Below are 22,497 nucleotides of genomic sequence, written 5' to 3'. Positions count from 1 at the left end.
TCGTTCTTTTAGTGAGCATATACAGTCTTTAGTTCACTAACTTCCATCTTTGTTGTTGAAACACCTCTACATGTTGCGCATATCCAACCTCACATTAGATAGCCTGAAGGGTTGCTATTGGTCGGTCTATTCCGTACCGGCAGAAAACGTTACATAACGGAGGGGCGCCTGACCGCTTCTTTGAAGAGCAAATTATATACGAGGTCCGTCTAGTTCCGAAGCTATTGGTGAAATACGCAAAACGAATATTGAAATGTTAATGTTGGCATTTAATTTGCATCTACATTTTGCCAGTGAAGGAGTTTAGGTTTGCCAATCCGAGGTCTAACAGGCAGTAAACATGTTCATTAAAATACAAATGCAAAGTCCACAGAACATACGTGAATAAAACCACATTGCACCACCAGCGGTCAACAGCAGCAGCAGCAAGTGTATTGAAAGTAGAAAAGTAGCAAAGAGAATAGAATTGGGAGAGTGGTGTGCAAGTCAGACACCGCATCTAACCCAGGACCACCTTGCAGATCACAAGCAGACAACCTTCTACCAGACCAACCAAACACACAACAGGCCCCCAGTCAGTAGGGTCAGTCAGACAGGTTTCCACAGAAGGGCTCAGTGGGGTTATGGGTTAAGCAAAAACAGAACCCTTTCTTCCTTCCACAAGTTTCCATCCTGGATTTTTTTTGGATTACACAGGTTCTTTTTGGATGTGGAGTCGGACATGTTTCAAGTTATCCGTGGATTCCAGAGGGCAGTGAAGTATCTGCAGAAGGTGACGTCCAGGTCCAGCGGTCTGCCGCATTGACCACGAGATCTTTAACCGAGTGGAACCGCCTCTGTTTGTAGTAGGGCTACAACAGTTTGTGTTCAACAGCGTGGAGGTCCTGTAGTTTCCATCAGAGTTTTTGCAGTTCTTCCATGCTGCTTCTTCCACAGTGAGCAGAGGACACTTCCCAGTGTGGTGGTCGGTGCTGTAGCGGTCCGCAGCGTTAGTTAGTCAGTCGATCCCATAGATAAACCACTCAACACAAACTACCACTTCCATCAGCAAATCCACATTAACCTCCAGCGGTAAAACATGTACAATAGAGGGGCGAGAACAGACGACAGGAGGAGATGGCGAGAGTGTAACATGTGCAGTGCTCATGAAGGAAGTACTCCGCGTTACTCACTGCGTGAGTCCCGGTGGCGGGGGTCCACGTCGGTGGCCACGATGTCCGGATTGTTCAGCCCACGCAATCCAACGCAAAATAAACGATTAACATCCGTCACGGTGGGGGCGCTTTATGAGGAGAGGCGGGGGAGACGCAGCTGAAATCAATTAAGAACTAGTGACCAGAAGAACGATTGGTTGTGAGCGAGAAGCTCGAGACGAGACGGCAAAGGCCTGCGTATTGGTTAGAGCAAATAACGTTTGGTGTAATCCATTTGTATGGTACGCCCAGGGCTGTAGTGGAGGGTAAACGCACGTAAACGCCGTTTACGCACCTCTGGAATTGAGGAAATAGCGTTTACGCACCTCTAAATGGCTTGACGCACCTCAAAGTTCCCTGTGCCTTGTGCCGTTGGAATAATCGGAAATAAATTTAGCATCATTTTAAAACACCTAAGACAAAGTTTCATATTGTTGAACAAATAAACGCTGTAATCTGAATCATTTTCATCTGCGCTGTAGGCCTATGCTATTATGGTCTGTGACCCTCCAATCAGTGCCTTGCGGCTGCGGCGGCGACACCAATCAGGATCCAGGAAAATATGTAAACAGGAAGTATGTAAACACATGGCCCTACGCGTTGTGGATTATCATGCCTGCCTACCTGTCATTAATTAGCCATGGATATCAGGCGATTTTTGAAGAGATCGTTGAGTGCTCCCACTCCAACAGATGCCCGAAAAAGGCCTCAAGTACAAAGTAAGACTGAAGATGATCAATTCACATGAGTTGTTTTTGTGATTTATAAGTCAATTCTACTTGACGAACTATTAAATGACTACGAGCATTCAGATTGGCCAATGCGTAGTCATGCTATCCGTGTACTGCCCATGTCAAAATGAGCGAAAGTCAGTCAGAGTTTTAATATCCATATCAAACTTCGGTTTTGGCGCATCAACTTCGCTATAGAGTGGCGAAGTCACGCCCCTTCCGGTAGGGCTCATGGGACCTATGAGATCGAAAAAAATGAATGGGTGTCAATGGAGAGAAAATAATTATTTTCTGGTCCCAGTCTTTATATGCCCTGGATTACACATATGTTGTTTGTGGATTTAAATGATAATTTTTCATGCAAAGAAAACTAAAAATGTTCGTGAAGAAGTTTGATAATTTTAGGTTTTATGTGAGGCCGCTTTGTGAACTACAGCTCTTCGCTGCTCTCGACGCATATGATATACGTCACCACACCCGCCCTTGGAACTCGGCACAGAGATGGCGATCTCTCTGCCCCACTTCACCGCTTTTTCCAAGGGGAGGATAAAAGCATCGAAAGAGGTGAAAACCATTATAAATCGGGGCACGTGCAGAGTTTCAGTTATGCCGATGGGAAGATTGTCGGTCTTCTCCACGCCAGTCGCAGGGAGCGTGACGTCACATACGAGCCGTGTAGTCTTTCTCGTTGTGTTTTCTCTACAGCCTTTATCTGAACAATTGCACAATAAACGGTCGAACTCTTTGCATGAAAAATTATCCTTTAAATCCACAAACAACATATGTGTAATCCAGGGCATATAAAGACCGGGACCAGAAAATAATTATTTTCTCTCCATTGACACCCATTCATATTTTTCGATCTCATAGGTCCCATGAGCCCTACCGGAAGAGGCGTGACTTCGCCACTCTATAGCTCGGTCGCTATGTTAAAGCCTCAATTTGGAGATACGAGGTTGGCGGTTGCAGCCGTGGACTCCGCGGATATAGAAAGCCAAGAAGGCCACAATCCGGCCCTTGACTGGCGCGGTAAAAGTGCAAAACCGCACGGAAACCGTACGGATTCCGTACGGAAACCATACGGAAAACTGGCCTGTTCCCGATGAACCGTATGGGGAATCCAAGTTGAAACAACTTGCCCAAAGGTTCAGACTTGATGACAGAAAAATTCTTGAAGGCTTTAGGGATTTTAAGGATAACTCAATCATTCCAGAAAACCTTGCAACCCTCCTGAATATCGACCATCTCATTCCAGTTAGCACTGCTGAGTGTGAGAGAGGGTTCAGCTTAATGAACATCATAGTGTGCCCCCTGAGATGCAGTCTGCACTTGGTCACAGTGTCGTCCTTGATGTTTATTCAACTGAATGGCCCACCACTCACAAAGTTCAATCCAACACGTATGAAGTCCTGGCTGGTGAAGCACAGGGGAGCCATGAACCCCAGAACACGCCCCAGTAACGCCTCATGCCCACTGCACCGTCAGTCAACGGACGTGGGAAGGCGTGGCTGACGGATGGGGGAGTAGTCTTTGCAGAGGCATACGTCAGCCAAGCCCAAGCATACGCGATCTGATTGGATGACGGAACCGTCGCTGCCGAAAAAGTTGAACATTTTTCAACTTTCTGACGGTGGCGAACACTCCAACTGAACGGACGGATCCACAATGCATTGCGCGTCCGTCCCCATTCAAAGTCAATGGGCAACGGTCAACTGACGGAGGTAGTGGGCACGGGGCGTAAGGCAGGACCTGACGTGGAGGACAGGGAGGCCCTCTGGGCACTACTGTGAAAAGCATGCATACTAATACACACACATACACACATGCCATAGATAGATAGTTCTTAATCTACAAGTACTTTTCTTTACTGTTGAAATTTGAATAACTTGAATAAACTACAAACACATTCATTGACTGTAATTGATTGATTTAATATGACTTTAATTGATAACATAATGGAATATATCCAGGCTAGCCTTACAGAGTCGCAACACTTTGCGTTGCGTTGCGTTGTGTCGAGGTCGACACAACGCTCGACCTCGTCACAAAATTCATAGTTTACCCACCTCTAATTTGACCACTACAGCCCTGGGTACGCCGGTACGTGCTAGTGGTAAACTGCCAATCTCCTTTCTTGCGGCATTTGCGGGGGCACGTCCCCTTTTGATCGTAGAAGCTTTCCCGTTTCTCATTTGCGCTTTTTCATGGGGGGCGACGCTAGGGAATAGAACCGTGGCGTGAAGGATAGTGGAGCCCAAAGCCCAACACACACCGGCGCCGAAGCGGCGCGTCAAAAAGAACACCACCATTATTTCGGACGAAGGCCTACTGGCCCACACCAGCGCTCGGCGGCACGCCGACCCACTAGGCTTCACGCCACTGTTCTATTCGCTAGCGTCGCCACTTCTGAAAAAGCACTTTCTTAAAGCTGTTTGGTACATCTCGGCTTGACAGCTTGTGATGTAAACAATTTTAGTCGCTGCTATTTCTGATGAAATGTTTCAAGCTAACCACAGTTATGAATGGTTTCTTCAACCACATAATGGACAACACCATATAAGGTTGTAATGATTTTGTAGATAAGATAAGACTACAAACATGGCCACTTTGCCAAGACAAACCAAAGGTTTACCTGGGTAAATTAGAACATGTAGGCGTGGCTTAATTACCGTTCCGCCCACTCCCTATATAACTGTTTGTTTACCTGTGTTCGAGAGATGCTTCATGAACCACCACCAGAACGCAAGCCCGTTTACCGTGTCTCTGTTAGAATAAACCACGTGTTGATTTTTTACCACTCTTCGAGTCATACCTGCACGAGATGACCATACCACAAAGGATCTAAATAGTTTTTCATCATTTGATAAATAAAATGTAGGCCTAAAAATCCAGATCCTGGAGAAAGAAGTGTGGGACCTGCCTAAAATAGACTATATGCGTCTTATTGGTGGTTGTTGTAGAGTAACTATCGCTAATGCACAGCGCGGAAAAATGTTAAATTGAGGGTCAAATGGGGCAAATGACCCTTTTCCCATCCGTTCAACCACCGTTGCTATCTATGTCTGGTGCTTAAGCAGGCGGTTACATTTAATTAGTTAAGTGATAAAACTAAAAGGGCTGGGAAATTCTGCCTCGATGACTACATCACTTTAAATCATCACTTAATGAACGCAGCCTACGTCTCATCTCATCTTCGTCCGCTTATCCGGGGTCGGGTCGCGGTGGGAGCATATGCATGTGTACGTTTTTCAAATGACATTTAGTAATGGAAGCCTTCCCTCAGTTACCCCAAATGCAATTTGAAACCTCCAAGAAAGCCATGGGAGAATCTAGGAGGAATATGGGTCTCCAAGTCCTTGAGGCATCAGGTACAATAACTTAAATAATGAATAACTTAAAGGCACTCCACATGAATTCAGATTAAATGTATTATGCAAATACACTTTCTTTCAGTCTTTGATGAAGAGACATGTTCAATGTGTGGAGCTGACAGGCCCCCTGGAGAAGCACACAGGCATTTGTTTCAACCTCCGCGGTTCCGTTCTTCCCACGGTTCAATTTCCAGTGATTACCTTCTTCCTCTACGTTCTTTTTTCCCACATTATTCAAGCTACGCTGCTGATATAAACGGCTGCAACTTGACGCCAAAGAAATTGATCAATTTCCTCTGTGTCATCGGACCTCCTCTTATCTTTTACTCTTCGTTGGAGGTTTCTTTTCCTTTCTCCACTAATTGTTATCATTGGAACAGATTGGTTCCTGTCAGTGTTGTAAAGGTAGGAAGACAGTGCTGAAACACGTAGAGGCCAGGCTTTCATTTTCATATGACCTCGTCGCCAATAGAGCGTACTGTTGTGTGTGTGTGTGTGTGTGTGTGTGTGTGTGTGTGTGTGTGTGTGTGTGTGTGTGTGTGTGTGTGTGTGTGTGTGTGTGTGTGTGTGTGTGTGTGTGTGTGTGTGCACGTGCGTCAGCCATCAGAGAGAGAGAGAAAGAGTGACATTTTCATAACAATGCCTGTATAAGAGTTTGTCTAGGTGAAGTTTGGTGGGGGGGGGGAGCCTGCAGACAAATTAAATGAAATAATTGTGACCCCGTCACAATTATTTCCCCCCCCCACAGAGACCCCCACTCTCTGAGTGGTGGATGAGTGACTGACTGCCGGACCGATCGGCCAGTCACTAATTATCCTGCATTATTCTTTGCAGTCGAGCAGGGACCTGTGTGAGGAGTGCTGGGCCCACTGCTGCCAGGACATCCAATCAGATCTCCTGCAGCGTTGAAAGCTAAGGGAAACTGAAACATACACACACACACACACACACACACACACACACACACACACACACACACACACACACACACACACACACACACACACACTCACACTATCTGTTTCTCTCTCTCTCTCTCTCTCTCTATCCCTCTCTCTCTCTATCCCTCTCTCTCTCTATCCCTCTCTCTCTCTATCCCTCTCTCTCTCCCTCGCCCTCTCTCTCTCTCTTTCTCTCTCTCTCTCTTTCTCACACACAGACACACACTGCACACGCGCACAGTCACACACACACAAAAACACACACACACACACACACACACACACACACACTCACACTATCTGTTCTCTCTCTCTCTCTCTCTCTCTCTCTCTCTCTCTCTCTCTCTCTCTCTCTCTCTCTCTCTCTCTCTCTCTCTCTCTCTCTCTCTCTATCCCTCTCTCTCTCTCTATCCCTCTCTCTCTCTATCCCTCTCTCTCTCTATCCCTCTCTCTCTCCCTCTCCCTCGCCCTCTCTCTCTCTCTCTCTTTCTCTCTCTCTTTCTCACACACGGACACACACTGCACACGCGCACACAGTCACACACACACAAAAACACGCACACACACACACACACACACTTCCAGGAATCTGTGTTTACAAATGCACACAAATGGCAAGGCTTGTTTATCTGGGGATGTGCATGATTACAAACGCACGCACAAGCCCATGGACACTGCACCGTGGGACGAGGCAGACAGGTCCAAGGTGTCAGTCCTGAACCTTCTCGTCATGTACCACTAACGTGAGGTTGCATGCATGCCTTTTCAGTTTTCAGGCATGAGAAAATCAGCCAAACGTGAAAACATCTATTGTCAGGAGATCCATCACTTATCAGTTGTTATTTCTTGTGGAGGTCATATGTAAACACATGTCTCCCCTCAAGCCACGCGTCTCCCACGTGTTGTCAGAATGGAAACATTTATTTTAATGATATTTAAGAGTTTGTGTGTGTGTGTGTGTGTGTGTGTGTGTGTGTGTGTGTGTGTGTGTGTGTGTGTGTGTGTGTGTGTGTGTGTGTGTGTGTGTGTGTGTGTGTGTGTGTGTGTGTGTGTGTGTGTGTGTGTACATTTCATATGCACTGCAAGCCGGAGGTTTTTATCTGTATGTGTTATTCAGGGTATAACACACACACACATGCACACATGCAGGAGTTCTTTATTATCTTTACACATTATTGTGTCCCAGCTAACAAGCAGGCAGGGCAGGTGTTAAACCACACGGCTCTCAGTGTGGTCCTTGGGGGCTTCCCTTCTTTGACACAGGCATTTGAAACCCACTCGGAGGCACTTGAAATACAGGTGTGACCCAGGGTCTAAAAAGGTTCTCTGTACAAGGGTTCACATGTGGTACAACATCCACTGAAAGGGGCAGTTAGCAAGCTCACACCCGCAGACATACAGAAACACAAATAGACACACACACACCGACACACACACACACACACACGCGCACACACACACACACACACACACACACACACACACACACACACGCACATTTCTGACAAATATTTCTTACACAGGTTCTTTGAGGAAGTCGCAGACAAAACCACCTAACCGACACTCACCCGACAGGACCTTTTTGTAACATTCTTGTTGGGACAGTATGAGGCTGGCGGCGCTAGGACACCGAGGCTCGTGGAGACTTTGGTTCCAGGGCCAAGTGTCCGTGCAGAAAGAATCTGGTGGGGGTCTGAGAAATGACTTCATGATTCAGTCCCAGATGTTTGGCTCGCTACATTCAATGTGTTTGAGTGAAGGAGGAAAAAAAACACCTCATGGACGGCGCCAGTTTGATCCAGTTTAAGGAATATACAACACCCCTGGGTAGCAATGCTGATGCTACATTGTTTTAGCATGTCTGTTTTGGCATGTGTGCTGTAGGGTCTATGCTTTAACGTGTCTTCAATGTGTGCATGGGGGCGGGGGTGGGGGGCGGGGGGTGGCTGGCCATCAGGAATGAGCCTGGGGTACGATGGAGGGCTACAAATCATCACAGTGTCATAGGCTTTCACTATGTGTCATTTAACAAACACACACACACACACACACACACACACACACACACACACACACACATACATACACCCCCACACACACACACCCCCACCCCCACACACACACACACACACACACACACACACACACACACACACACACACACACACACACACACACACACACACACACAATTCAAAGTGCCCCCATATTTATGTGGAATAGATCGATAATACAATGCTTTTGGAAAATCCTTTGTGTAATGGTTCATGTGTGTACGTATTTTATTGTCTATTATAACTTCTTTAAAACTTGTCAGATGGAGCTGCAGGGAGATGTGTTTCTATGTAGTGAACGAAGCGTTCTGAGGACCTCCAGCGGCTGAGAAGAGAATTGCTCTCTTGTTATTGCTCTCAAACTCACGCTCTCTCAGTTAATATACATGTCTTCTTTATCCCTTCTTTCTTCTCCTTAACCGACTTTTGTAATATTTTTTCTTTAGGCTTATTAAGCAAATATGGAAACAACTTTGTCAAAAACAGGAACAAAATATTGATTTTTGTCTGCTGGTTCTGTAATTTCTATCAGAAGGAGAACAACCGCAGCCTACATGGTTGTAATGAAGCATAATACTTTCTAAATGCATTAGGGCTACTGTAAATAAGTACTGAAAATAAAGGAAACTGTTCTTTATTAGATAGTATACATCTGTGTATAATAGAATATAAACAATGATTACATTTACATTATTCAAATTTCTGAACTCAATTGGACAATTATTTAAGCGTATAGGCTTACAATAATCAAAGTACTAGGGTTCAACTCATTACACAAATAGTGACAATCAGAGACCAGAAATAAATGGAATAAAATAGCTTTTCAAACCTTTTATCTAACAACTCAAAACAACAATACTAGAAATCTGAACTTCATATATCTAGCAATACTTTGCACCTTACTTATTTAATAATCATATGTATAGGCCTACATAAAAGAAACACCTACATCTATTGCTTTTTTTTTTAATACAGTCCAACAACTGAAAGAATTTGTCGGTCGCCATTGTTACTGCGTCTTCACACACTAAAAGACGACCCATTTTGAGAGACGCTGGTGGACCTGCGGCCCAAGACGTACACGCTGGTCGCCGCGTTCGACGACGAGCACCCGGGCTGAACAAACCTCTTCCCCAGACACCACGTGTCCTGCAGTATCTTCCGGAAGTGGCGCCGGAACTTGACCCCGACGAAGGCGTAGAGGACGGGGTTGAGGCAGCAGTGCAGGTAGGCCACGCTCCGGCTGAACGCCATGACGCTGAGCTTCCTCCGCTCCGCCTCGCAGCTCCTCTCCCGGAACAGCCCAGCGGTGTGGCTCAGCAGCGCTGCGTTGTACGGCAGATGACACACCACGAAGACCACCACCACGGCCAGGACCACGCGCACCGCCTTCCGCCTCTGGCCGCCGTCCTGCGCCCTGAACAGGCAGCGCAGCACGCTGCCGTAGCAGAACGCCATGAGAGCCAGGGGCAGCAGGAAGCCCACCCCCACCTGGAGGGCGGGCACCAGCACCTTCATCAGCTTGCCGTCAAAGTTCAGCGCGCAAGTCACAGACACGGCCTCACCTCGCAAGAGGTCCGCCTCCTCGATACGCTCCGTGTAGATGAGAGTGGGGAGGGACAGGGCCACGGCCAGCCCCCACACTGCACCGCAGACCAGGCAGCGCTGGATCAGGGAGCGAGAGCCGGCGCCGAAGGAGCGCCGGGCGTGGACGATGGCCACGTAGCGGTCGCCGCCGACGCACGCCAGCAGGAGCATGCCGGCGTAGAGGTTGATGCTGTAGAGGCCCCTCGCCGCCTTGCACGCCCCGGGGGCCATGGGCCAGCCCAGCTGCTCGTTGTAGATGGTGAGCGGGAGGGTGGCGACGAAGAGCAGGTCGGCCACGGCCACGTTGAGCAGGAAGAGGTCCGTCATGGTGCGGCTCCTCTTGTAGAAGGCGTAGGTGACTATGACCAGGAGGTTGCCCATCAGGCCGAACACGCAGATGAAGGAGTGGACGTAGGTCTGCACCAGGGTCCCATCGGGGTCGGGGTCGAGGGGGCAGATATCCTCGTCCTCCATCCCTGGCTGTAAAGTGCCCCAGTCGTAATAGGAGTAATCGCTGGTCGTGGTGTTAAGCATAGAGGAAGTCTGTGAAATAAATGTGCAAAGTTGGAACCTTTGAAGCGAATAAGTGGCTGCGGTAGGAAACACTTGACAAAGGCAATGACGCTGGGTTTCGAAAAAGCTTTTAAAAACATGAACGTTTCAATGATGAATCGATCAATACGACCACTTTCATGGTTTGACTCATATTTTAAAGGGCATAAACAGTGTGCTGGGATTTTTGCTAAATTGGAACAGGAAACACACAGGGAACTTTATCATTTTCAATCTGTGCATCAACGTCCTGCCAAATAAATGCAATGGTAATTGCATTTAAAGATGAGCCCATTGAACATGTAAAAGAGGCATATTTTTTTGCGTCGTCAGTTTTTTTTGTTGCTAAAAAGATTTGTTATCGGATTAAGGCTAACTGTAGCGGTTTCTGACAAGAAATGACTTGAAATTTGACAGTGCCTTGCTGTTCTGAAAGTCGATGGCATGTCCACATCTGTACTATTGTTAAACTACCTGGTCCCAGTCCAACCAGTCAGTAATTCAATCCAGAGAGTGTCCTTAAAATCTGAGCCTTGATATTCTAGGACAAAAATCAAACAAAGGTAGTCCTACCAACATTTACTCATTTGCAACTACATTGATTTCCATATGTAAAGCTTGTGTTTAAATGTTAAATGGACTTGCTCCTCAGCCTCTGTAAATACATCAAGAGACTACAGTTCTGCAGCTTCAAGCACCAACTGTACAGATTCCTTAAAAAAAACCTCCATTGCTCAGAAAGCTTTTCTGTGCAATCCATGCAACTCGTTATCCGATCACTTCAAATTCTAAAGACCAAATTAATCAGCAACCAACTTGTACTCATGTCTAGTTTTCTGTTACTATTTTACTTCTAAATGTTAGATGGATTGATTGTTGTGCTCAGTTTGATTCCATTTCACCTTGTGCTATTGTATCTTGCTCGCTTACCTTATTTTAACCTCACTGTTTTAATCTCAGTCTGTCTTCGTACAGTGTATCTGTCTCTATCAAATAATCCATTAATAATAAGTAAGGTAATGCAAAAGGAACATTCATGTTGAACAATTGCCTTCAGATCATTTCAAAACAAATGTCTGTGTTGACCCATTTAGATAAAAGCATACCTCCTCCGTGAACGCTCAGTGAATCTGATCGGGGAGCTGATAAGGTAAGCACCATCCGCTAACCACAATGAGGCCATATCTGCTGATAAACCAGCGTGGGTTATGCTGTTGAAAACTAAGACTGTGTAACAGATTATAACAAGGTCAAAGAAGTCGACATGTACTAGGGCTGGAAGAACTACACAAATGATTACGGGAAAGGTGTCAATATCTATCATCTTGACGTGAATCATAAACAATATAGATATAGATATCTATAACTACGATTGTTTGATGTTTGTGCTTAAGTTGTTTGATAACTAATGTTTGGATGTTGTGATTTCAGATGTTTCATTGGGCTGAACCAAACCAGTTGGACCAAGATGGCCCCAACAAGGAAGAAGATGAACCCTTGCGTGACCGCTTTCATAAAATGCATCATGGAGATTGACTGGCTTTGTATCTAATTTATTCAGTTTTTCTTTTGAGACTTATTTTTTCGTGTCCACCACAGCCACGTTAGAGTTGCAAAAAAGTTTGTTAATGTTGTTCAGGACACAAACACCCACCCACCCACCCACCCACACACACACACACACACACACACACACACACACACACACACACACACACACACATACAGCCCGCACACCACACAGATGTTGAATGTCAGGAGATAATCTGTTTTTTATGCACTTTTGGCTTTATGGGCTTGCCTTACTAAATGCCTTGCTTAAAAGCAAATGTTTTGTACTTGAAAATAATCGAATAGGTTTTGTTTTATGTTAACAGCATTCTGAGCTTTATTTCTTAATTACTTAGCCTGTTATAGTAGTAAACAGTAAAATAATACATGGATATTTTGAGGCTGACACTTTTGCAAACTCTTTTTTCAGTGCTAAATTTCTTTGGTTATTTGCACTCGTTAGACCGCAATCAACACAAAGGTAACTGGATAGAGCATGGCAGTGTTTAGTTCCACATTGAAGCAGAGATGAAAACGTGTCTTTTAACATATGCATACATTACTTCCTGTTGTAAATATTGCCAGCCCATGGTCTTGCTCTTCTTTATCAGGCAAATATAATATTAACCCGCCACGTTATTTGTGAAATCAAATTTCAATGAGTTCAGGAAATCAGTGTATTCCTAGAACAAAGCATTCACACAGCCTTCTAAATAGCCCTTAATTCTAGTTGTGATCATATTATAATACTTTAATAAGTAAATGCATGGGTACACTTTGACTAATACTAAAGCGTTTAAACCTCTATATGCACTTTGTCTAAAGGAAATGCATTTTTTGTTATGTATGGCAATTCAATTCCTATCTTGGCATACTAAAAGTGAATAAATAAATCGGTGTGTACAGGTGTACTTTTGCTCTTACCATTTAGCAAGGCTTGGTTTTCAAAGCATATCTTCTCAATCAAATGATTTGTGGCAAAAAACAGCAACACGATCGCTAGATGCTCTTTGTCCTGTCCCTTCTGAATCATCAAATAGGCTGCTGAACGCACGTATCTGCTTGGGAGCCTTTCAACCTACTACTGCGTAGCTCGATTCATGTTTCACCTCTTCTTTTTGAAAAAAACGTTGTCATTGGTGGGACTATGCTATGAACTTCAAAGAACGAAAATGTTTTCAGCTTCTCTTTGACGTAGCCTACGACACCCACTCTCACAGAGATACATATTCATACATGCGTGGGTGGCGCATGTATATCACAAACACACCACACACACGCACGCAGGCTTGCACATACACACACACACGCAGGCATGCACATACACGCACACGCACGCACGCACAAACACACACACACACACACACACACACACCTACATTTCGAGGAACTTTTTGTGTCACTCAATCATCTATATGCATTTCCTATGTCCATGTTGTTTATGGACATAGGAAAATCTGTAAATCTGGTTTGCAGATTGAAATTATTTAGTTTTCGCTATGGATGAAGGCCTTGAAATGTCAAGCAGATAGTGCTATTCATTATGAAACGGTTTATAGTTTGACATTCTGGGTGAAGAAGACGGCCTTTAAGTGTGTGAGAAGAGAGTTCACTATGATTTGTTTGGATGTATTACTTTATATATGAGATGAAATTGTTATCAAACACATCCTTAAGGTAAGCAACAGTCGACTTTGCATGCACACGAATAAAATGTTATAACACGCACGCACGCACGCATACACAAGGAGACGCTCGTCAACCGTCTGCAAGTGTCATTGACCGAGTGCAAGTGTAAGGAATGTTTATGGGATTCCACCTCTTTAGGACCCAGAGGAGGTAGGCCTTCCCCAGTAAAAGAGGTGAGACCAACCTGCACCTGAAGCGTTCGACACCGGCATGGACATGTCAGTTGACTCGCTCGTCTGGTTTGTGGAGCGCACATTTTTACATTTACTTCGACGTGCGATGGAAACGGTTTCGCGGAACTGCCTTGTAACTTTCTTTGATAAACTTTTCTTCTTTTATTACATTTGCTGAAGAAACAATGAGCAAGTCCAGTTCGCTGAAAATCAAGCGTTTGTTCAAACACAAGTCACTGGACAAGGAGTATGCTCGCTCGCAGTCTCTCCGAGATGTGGCGGTGGCACCGGGCAGTCCGCCGGACCTGCCCCCCACCTCACCGTCCGGTCCGGAGGGCATTCAGGACGTGGAGCTGCAGCCTGGGTCGACCCTCAAAAGAATCCTGAGCTTTAAGAAAAAAAAGAAGAAATCAAAGCACGCCGAATCAAGCGACTTATTTTTCCATGAAACCGATGATTCGGAAACCAAGAGTCAATTGTAAGTTGTTTTCTAGTTTGCAAACTGTAGTGCGCAGCCTGTGTCCATATCAGCCCCAAGAAGCTCATATTTAATCACTTCATAGGCCAACACTATTAAAGCATACATGTTTTGTTTATTGTGGCAGCTTATTGCTTAATTGTATGTATGCCACTGTTTTTAAACAACACATGTCCAATAATTTACAATTATAATCAAAGCCCTAAATCGGTGGATAGAGGTAGGCTACATGCCCTCCACCCAGGGCCGTTGCACCCCTATACAAGAGGTACTGATGGACCCCCCTGCGCTGAATTGTTGAGGGGGGGGGGGGGGGGTAGGGAGCAATTGTTGAGGTGGGGGGGGGGGGGGGGGGGGGGGAAGAGACGTGGCCGTGTGCGACTCCTAACACTATGGGCTGGTAAATAATTTTTAGTTATTTTTTTATTGCCATGGGCCCCCCCTCTGCCTTGGGCCCCCCCACAACTGTCTCACTTTCCCCCGCAGTCCGTCGGCCCTGCCTCCACCGCACCGCCAGATAGCCCTATAATGGGCTGTGTGTCTATGGCCGGCCTCTCGAGAACCGCCAACGCTGAACTTGTGAAGGTGTGAGGCGGTTTCGGCATACAAACCCCGGATAGGTTGACAGTGTTGGCCCACGGGCAGTTATTTAAATGTGGTGTAGTAGGCTACTATTCGAGTTCCGCCTCGACTATCACGTCATGTTGTTGTTCAGAGGAGAGGCAAGATGGACAACGGTGTTCTCATTGGGAAACAAAGAGGCAGGGGGTTCAAGTTCAAGTTTAAAACAATTATATATAGTTCTGAACAGAAGAGGTTTTTGCAATTACAGTTACGTTTAGAATTCATGGGCACAATGGATAATAATCATAGTAAAGATTATCAGAATCATAACCATATTACATAATGTATAATCAAACCAGATTCTGGTTCCGTTCTTAGAAAGGCATAAATTCAAAGCATTCCCCCAACACAGCGCAGTATGCTGACATCCCTTCCATAACAGCCACAGCCACAAGTCTACAATCTGTTGATCTTGTCTTTGATTTCTGCCATTGGTTGGGAAACAGAGGGTTTTACAGATGTACAATTACAATCTTATAGATTTTTTTATGATTTCTTAGGGTAAGTAGGCCTATTCGGTCATCACTTGATGTTGGTGTAGTAGGGCCATTGGCCATTAAGCTACCACCCTTCCCAAAGTTACATCCATTCATGTCAGTAGGCTTAGATATATAATTATAACTAACTACAAAATCAACCTTTACAAGGATACCTTCTCGATCTGCTCAGTCCTCTTTCTGTTTGTATTTTTGAAAACTCAACTCAAATGCGGAAAACAACATGACTCATTTGAGATGATGTGTGTGCGTGACTACACCTAGTCATGTTTGCCTTCCCTACTGTATATAGACAGATGGCAAAATGCTTCAGTGATGTGAGCACGAGACCGCCTTCCATTAATCTCTTGCAGGATGCCCATAGAAACCTGCTGTGCAGGGACGGTAACGAATGGCCATTAGCTGGTGGCTAGGGTTCAGTGACGCTGACTGAACGTTGATAGAACGTTAACAACGTGCCAGCGGGCTGTAGTGCTGCACACTGTAGGCCTATATATTCCATGCATGGATGTAGAGCTACTCGCATCAACTAACACACATTGTGTGGGACGCCCGGTGGGACGCTTTTGGAACACAGCCGTTGAACGCCGTTTGCTAAATCTTGTTAAAAAATAACACTGAAGTAGACCCACAGCAGGTCGAATTATATAAGATGGCTCTATGGTCTAATGCGGCTGTGATGCCAATAGATTCCATCCAGTCTCCATGCATGTTAATTGGTATTGAAGTAGAATGCCTGCATGCATTATGTTAGATTATTTTGGATTGAGTTTATGTTATGGTTCCAATACAAGGGCCATATTCCTAATACAAGAATGACCTTGTAATAGTTGTAAATGCAACTGGCTATAATGGGTCATTATAAAAGCAGCTATTTCAAAAAGGACTTTTGTCTGTGTTCAGTTTTTGCCACGTCAGCACATGCAATTGATTTGACCTGCCAATCAACTACTCTGAGCAGTGGAACCTCTTTGGGGAGAATGTTTTAAAAACCAGTGGCGGTGTCAGCTTATGTCAGGTTTTTAAACCTTGGACTGTATTGCAACATACCTCTAAACATATGGTCAATTTCTCTTTTGCTAAAGCTAATTCACATTTCCACGTTTCAATATGATCGCTCTAATACAACATATCTTTATTATTGCCTTACTATTAATGAGTCAGAACACACCTGGCCAAGCCTAATAGTTTATAGACTACTGTCTGGACTATCAGTACATTGTTTGCACAGACTATCTTTAGTGAGTTGTCTTTCTTTTGCCCTCTTGGGAAACCCTGCACTAAACATGTAAATGCATAGTATATATGTTAGGGAAGCTTGTTACGTTTATTATAATTAATTGACCTATGTATTCACTGTTTTCAACCGTGGTGAATACCACAGTGTTCTTATTTCACATATTTAAAGAGGTGAATAATGATCACACATGATCACCGAGCAACAGGTTTTCTGTCAACACTTTTTACTCTCTCTTGTTTATGGTTTTGCCTTCAGGGGTTTGAGGAAGGGTTCTCACACAGGCTCAGCATAACGAGAGCAAAGTAAAGTGTGGGACTTGGAGGAGGTCCTTGAATCTCGACATAAATGGTGGTCTTAAGCAGAGGGTTGAGCTACGAGTTTAGAAAGTAAAAGTCCCTCCCACATACTGGAGTCAACCATCTGGCTTCTGTAATGGACCTTTATCACAGTAGTGCAACCCAGCTCATACAGGAAATGACAGCACATGTTGCTGGACAAGTAAAGATAAAGTGCTGCTGCTGTTGATGATATAGCCAGTGTTGTTGTCCATGGGCGGCCTCTGTACAGGACATGATCACTAATGTATTAATATTGAAAGCATGCAGCTGTGTTTAACCTGGTGTGACTCTGATGTGTGAGGGGTGCCTGAGCAAACAATCCAGATGGACAGATAACGATTGACATCGCCTGGTACACTGAGGGGGAATGACTTTAATTACTTTATGATATTTCCCTAAATCACCTGTTTCTGTTCACAACTTTAATTGAAACATCCACACAGAAGACCGGCCATGATTCTTCGTTCCGGATCGTTCCACTTAGTATACGGTGGTAGATTAAGGCATTCGGCTGGCGGGGAACAGGGAGGAACAATGTTTGTAAGTTATTCACCGTTTTTAGCCGCTGAATCGAGAGTGAGGGAACATGAGGGACTGTGTGCATACAGACCGGAGGAAAATGGCCCCGCTGTGGTTCATTGATTAATACGCTGGGGTATATATTTACTATCATTCATCCAGCTTCATTCAGCAGAAGCTTTTGTCCAACGTGACTCTGACAATGATTTGAGATGATTGAGGAGCATTAAGGGATCATCTTGCTCACAGATGCCTACAGGTGGAATGTGGACATCTGACTGTATGCCTGATTGATTGATTGATTGCTTGACTGATTGATTGATTGATTGATTGAATGGCAAATTGGTTGATAAGGTACCATTTAAACACCTCTGGAGGACCGCAAGCGACCACAGGTGGTGGACGGTACCATGACGGCTCATATGACATAATCTTATAAAATGTTTGACTTCCAGAGGAAGATCATGTCATCGCTTTGAAAAAACCATGAGAGAAAGAGAGGGACAGTGAGAGAGAGAGAGAGATATGGACAAAGAGAGCGAGACCGATATGCAGAGGGTGCATTAGTCATATGATATGTGAAACTTTAAATAACAACGTGATCAAATAAGTCATTGAGCTGTTGATTTCTCTTCAGGTCGAAGCAGATCTAAACGATGAACTGTTGTAACCGCCACCGCCACCCCCTCCCCCCCCCTCCCTCCCACCCGCTCCCTGTCCATGATGATATTCAGTTATTCTCAAAGAATGCACAAAGCTACATTTTTAAAAGCAGCTATCTACTGGAGATATAAAAAGACACTGAGGACCCAGATAGGAGGCCGACCCGTCACATTGTTCAAACTAACACATTCTATGGTATGACACTAAGGTAACACTTTAAATAAGTGAAAACGCTCACTTCTTGTGAGTGTCACAGAAAAACGTAATGTTTGTTTTGTTTTGCTCAGTTCTGTATTCCGTAGTAGAAAAAGTAGTACAAAAACTACTTAGTCATATTCATTCATATTCATTCATCTACTTGTGCTTTAATCTAATAACTTAGGTAAAAAATAATAGAATCCTAGTCTAGAATCCTCTTCGAGTGGTCGTTAAATATCTATTGTGTAAGGGTTAAGAAATAGGAGAGATTTGACACAAGTTGAATAGCATATATGTGGCCTCAGTCAAGTTGCTCTTGAGATTCCAGAGAGGGTTTATCATTATCGGTCGGCCCACTGCTTAGCCTTTGCTACCAATGTAGCCCATGATAGTCTGTGACTTGGCATTACACCACCAGGTATTTGGAATCAGATGTTGCACAACCGGATCTATGTTCTATAACCTGTCTCCAACGAAGCTTGTCCCTCCAGGGAAGCTGATTTTGAAATACGTTACCCATCCATGACGCATACTTATTACAACACTCAAGTCCTGCAGCTCATGCCTTTGTCTCTGAAACTTAATTCGAGACAGCATAGGCCAAATCAGGCAGCTGTTTACCTCAACATGACACCTATTGTTTTTATTAGTAGGCAGAAACAGCTAGGTAGGCTGGATGAATACATCTGAATCATAATAGGTGTGCGTTAGAGATCAGAGTGCGACCGCCAACACATTTAGAGAGTCACGTTGGGTCAAATTTAGGTGACATGAGCTTTATATAGCTTGAATTGTTAGGCTTGAAGGTCACACTCTCAACATACAGCAGTTACTTTACAATACTTACTTTGCATTCTTTATTTTCTGTGTGGTCGTTTATCTGTGTTTTGTTGAACCCATCCTTCAGAAATTCATTCAATTTTCGGAAAATGGTTTAGTTCTGTCAGCACTTCAAGCTCATCAAAAGCCATCGCTGTCAACACGGTTAAATATGTTTGTAAGACCTCGTACTTCATCACCATGAGGGTTGCATGACACGGTGCTCGTAAGCAAATAGACCTCCGACCACCAAGTGTCGGAGGTCAAATGCTTTAGAAAGGATGCACATACAGAACTCTGTGAAAACAGGTCTGTCAAACCATACAGGATTCCTGCATTGACGACTTTGTTCTGCACTCTGATCATGAGCGTAAACACGGTTAAGATATTTCTATGATATTTCTATACATTGAAATAATAACACTTAGAACATAGTTTTGTGGAGTACAGATGCAATTTGAATTAGGGATCGACCGATACCGATTTTTTAGGGCCGATACGATACCGATATTTTTTCATCAGCATTAGCCGATACGCCGATACCGATTTTCTTGAGCCGATTTATTTTATTTATTTTTTTAAAGGAACATTTATTGAACTTCAATATAAAAAACAATATTTAACAAATAGTAAAAACAGGTGAAGTAGAACAAGTAAGAACAAGTAGATGAACAATATTTAACTAATATTAAAAACAGGTGAGGTAGAACAAGTAAAAAAAAAAAAAAAATAATAAAAAATAATAATAATAAATCTGCGAAAATCAGCCGCGTATCGGCCGATACCGATACACGTAAAAACTGCGAATATCGGCCGATAATATCGGCCGACCGATATATCGGTCGATCCCTAATTTGAATGCAGAGTTTCACAGAGATATCGGTTGCCCCTCCATTTAGTTTTGTTTTCGTCAGTGGCTTACAGTAGAATCAACAGGGAAGTACACCAATAACTAATGCTGTGGTTGTTGTGTTTTTTTACATGTCAGAGGTCTAAGATATTTGAGGCTATGCGTCATCGTTTCTCCAGAAAAATACTAACCTCAACAAAGAGTTGGCACCGCTGACAGTAACCAAACAACAAACAGCCAAGTCCCTGCTTATCTCTGGCCTGCGTGTGAGGGGTTATGTCTGAATGTGTGTGCGTGCGTGTGTATGCGTGTGTGAGCATAAGGGTGTGGGTGCGTGCATGCGTGTGTGCGCGTGTGCGTGCATGCGTGCACGCGTGAGTACGCACCTAGACTGACTGGTCTGTTCCATTTGCTACCCCATGCCTCCGTGATAAGATTGGCTTGTTGGATCTGCTGTTCGACCAAGTCATTAATGTTTGATTGTTTTGATCAATCAGAATGACTAATAATTTCAATCACATTATTGTAAGCCAAATAGGTTGCTGTTGTAACCAGCAAGCCATCTGGTCCAACCATTCTATTGAAGATACATATGGTTATTCCAACCTGGTCTCACAGGAATCCGTGAAATGACTACGGACGAATAACTCAAAATCCGTGGACACATCACGGAAACACGCCGATTTCCGTGATGTGGCCACGGAATTCGCTCCAATGCAAGTTAATGACGCTGATGTTCCGTGGCTCACACACGGATCCCCGTTTCAACGAGCGAGTCGACCACGGGGGCTAAACTCAAAACCCGGGGTGGTCTCACTGAAACCCTTAAATTGTCCTTGTTGTGTCCACGGAAGTTGCTCCAATGCATGTAAATGACACTGATATTCCGTGGCACACACACAGATTCCCGTTTCAATCTGTGTGTGTGCTCCCGTTTCAATCTGTGTGTGTGTGTGCCACATTTGACCACAGCGGGGGCTTAACTCAAAATCCGTGGTGGTCTGACGGAATCACTTCAATTGTCCGTGATGTGGCCACGGAATTTGCTCCAATGCAAGTAAATGACACTGTTATTCCGTGGCTCACAAACGGATATCGCCGTGTTTCCGTGATGTGGCCACGGATTTCGAGTTAAGCGTCCGACCGTAGTCATTTCACGGATTCCTGTGAGACCATGTTGCAACATTCTGTGTGTTTGTGTACATATGCATGGTCATACATCTGTGTCTCTGGACTTGAGTGTATATATACAGATGTAATTGTGTATCGCTAAGTCAATTCTAAATATCGTCTTTTGATACTTATTTCTATGCGCCCCTATTCATACATGCCGATCACATTCTCCACGTGCTTGCTCATTTTGCAGTGTGTGGTGAGGCGCTAAGTCCTACGTTAAAACCCCTCTCTGATGCTGCTTTGTGTAGTGCTAGGTTCTCAAACTCCTTTTCAACTAAGGCAGTGGGGCAGTAAGCATGGGAGGCCTTGAGTAAACAGCACCATGTACTGAAACAAGACACATAAAAAACACACACACACGCACGCACACACACACACACACACAGTTAGAATACACTATGTAGACATACAGACACTCATGCACACTCATAGAAACATCAATTTAACATCATGCAAATACACACACATGCAAGCGCACACACACACAAATGCACACATCTTGGAATCTTTAAAGTGGTTTGTAGATTGATACATCTTAATATTGTAGTTTTCCATTGTGTACAAGGAGGAGCGTGCGCTTATTTTTTCCTGAAGTTAAGAACATTTCCTTATCAGCCTCTCTTCATCGTGTTCTACAACTTCAATTCATTAAATAAGTACAATTTTTATCATATTGTACAGAGACTTCTGAATATGTTAGTGAATAATGTGACGTTTTATATAAATACACAAAACTTTAAAAAAGCGCTGTTGTAGCTTCTTGTGTTGGTTACCTCACGTATCTGTTGCTTAATCACAGAGATAGGAGAAATATAGGGCTGCAACTAACGATTATTTGAATAATAATAATAATTTAATTGCTGCATCTTTATTCAAAAACTGAACATTACTTCAAATTCACAGTGCAGACTGAAGTGTAAAAACACCAGGTTATTGCTCCAACGTCCCAGAACTATTAAAAGTAATATTAAATAATAAAACAATTAAAAAAACATAACTGGGATAACACAAAAAAAACATACAATGTATGATATACTTTTATACGCATATAAAGGATGTCCATGGTTAACCGGTCAAACCTATTGATACCATTTTCGAGACTCCTTGAAATAGAACTTGTAATATTGCTTTAATTGCTGATAAGATGATGATAGTTCAAGATAGGACATTAAACAGGTCATAATTCTATCTTTACTATCTATTTTATATTACTGGGAAAACAAGTTTTCACCAAAATCTCAATTTTTTTTCTT

General features: G+C 43.9%; 2 protein-coding genes across 2 annotated transcripts in view; one reads left to right on the top strand and one right to left on the bottom strand.

The window, feature by feature from the left end:
• Positions 1 to 8,908: 8,908 nt before the first annotated feature.
• On the bottom strand, positions 8,909 to 13,218 carry ccr6b (chemokine (C-C motif) receptor 6b). The gene is made up of 2 exons (XM_060051989.1): positions 12,905 to 13,218; positions 8,909 to 10,420 (listed from the first exon to the last, which is right to left on the bottom strand). The coding sequence occupies exons 1-2, from the start codon at positions 12,905 to 12,907 to the stop codon at positions 9,311 to 9,313; spliced, it is 1,113 nt and encodes a 370-aa protein (XP_059907972.1). The 5' UTR covers positions 12,908 to 13,218; the 3' UTR covers positions 8,909 to 9,310.
• An 809-nt stretch (positions 13,219 to 14,027) lies between these two features.
• crybg1a (crystallin beta-gamma domain containing 1a) overlaps positions 14,028 to 22,497 on the top strand; it is a 43,406-nt gene continuing 34,936 nt past the window's right edge. The window contains exon 1 of the mRNA XM_060052314.1: positions 14,028 to 14,320. Coding sequence (XP_059908297.1) covers positions 14,028 to 14,320 — 293 coding nt within the window. The remainder of the gene's footprint in view (positions 14,321 to 22,497) is intronic.

This window comes from Gadus macrocephalus, chromosome 5, assembly GCF_031168955.1.
Source record: "Gadus macrocephalus chromosome 5, ASM3116895v1".
In the NCBI taxonomy this organism is placed as follows: Eukaryota; Metazoa; Chordata; class Actinopteri; order Gadiformes; family Gadidae; genus Gadus; species Gadus macrocephalus.
Note: the sequence above shows the minus strand (reverse complement) of the source record. Positions and strands in the feature narration are given on the sequence as shown.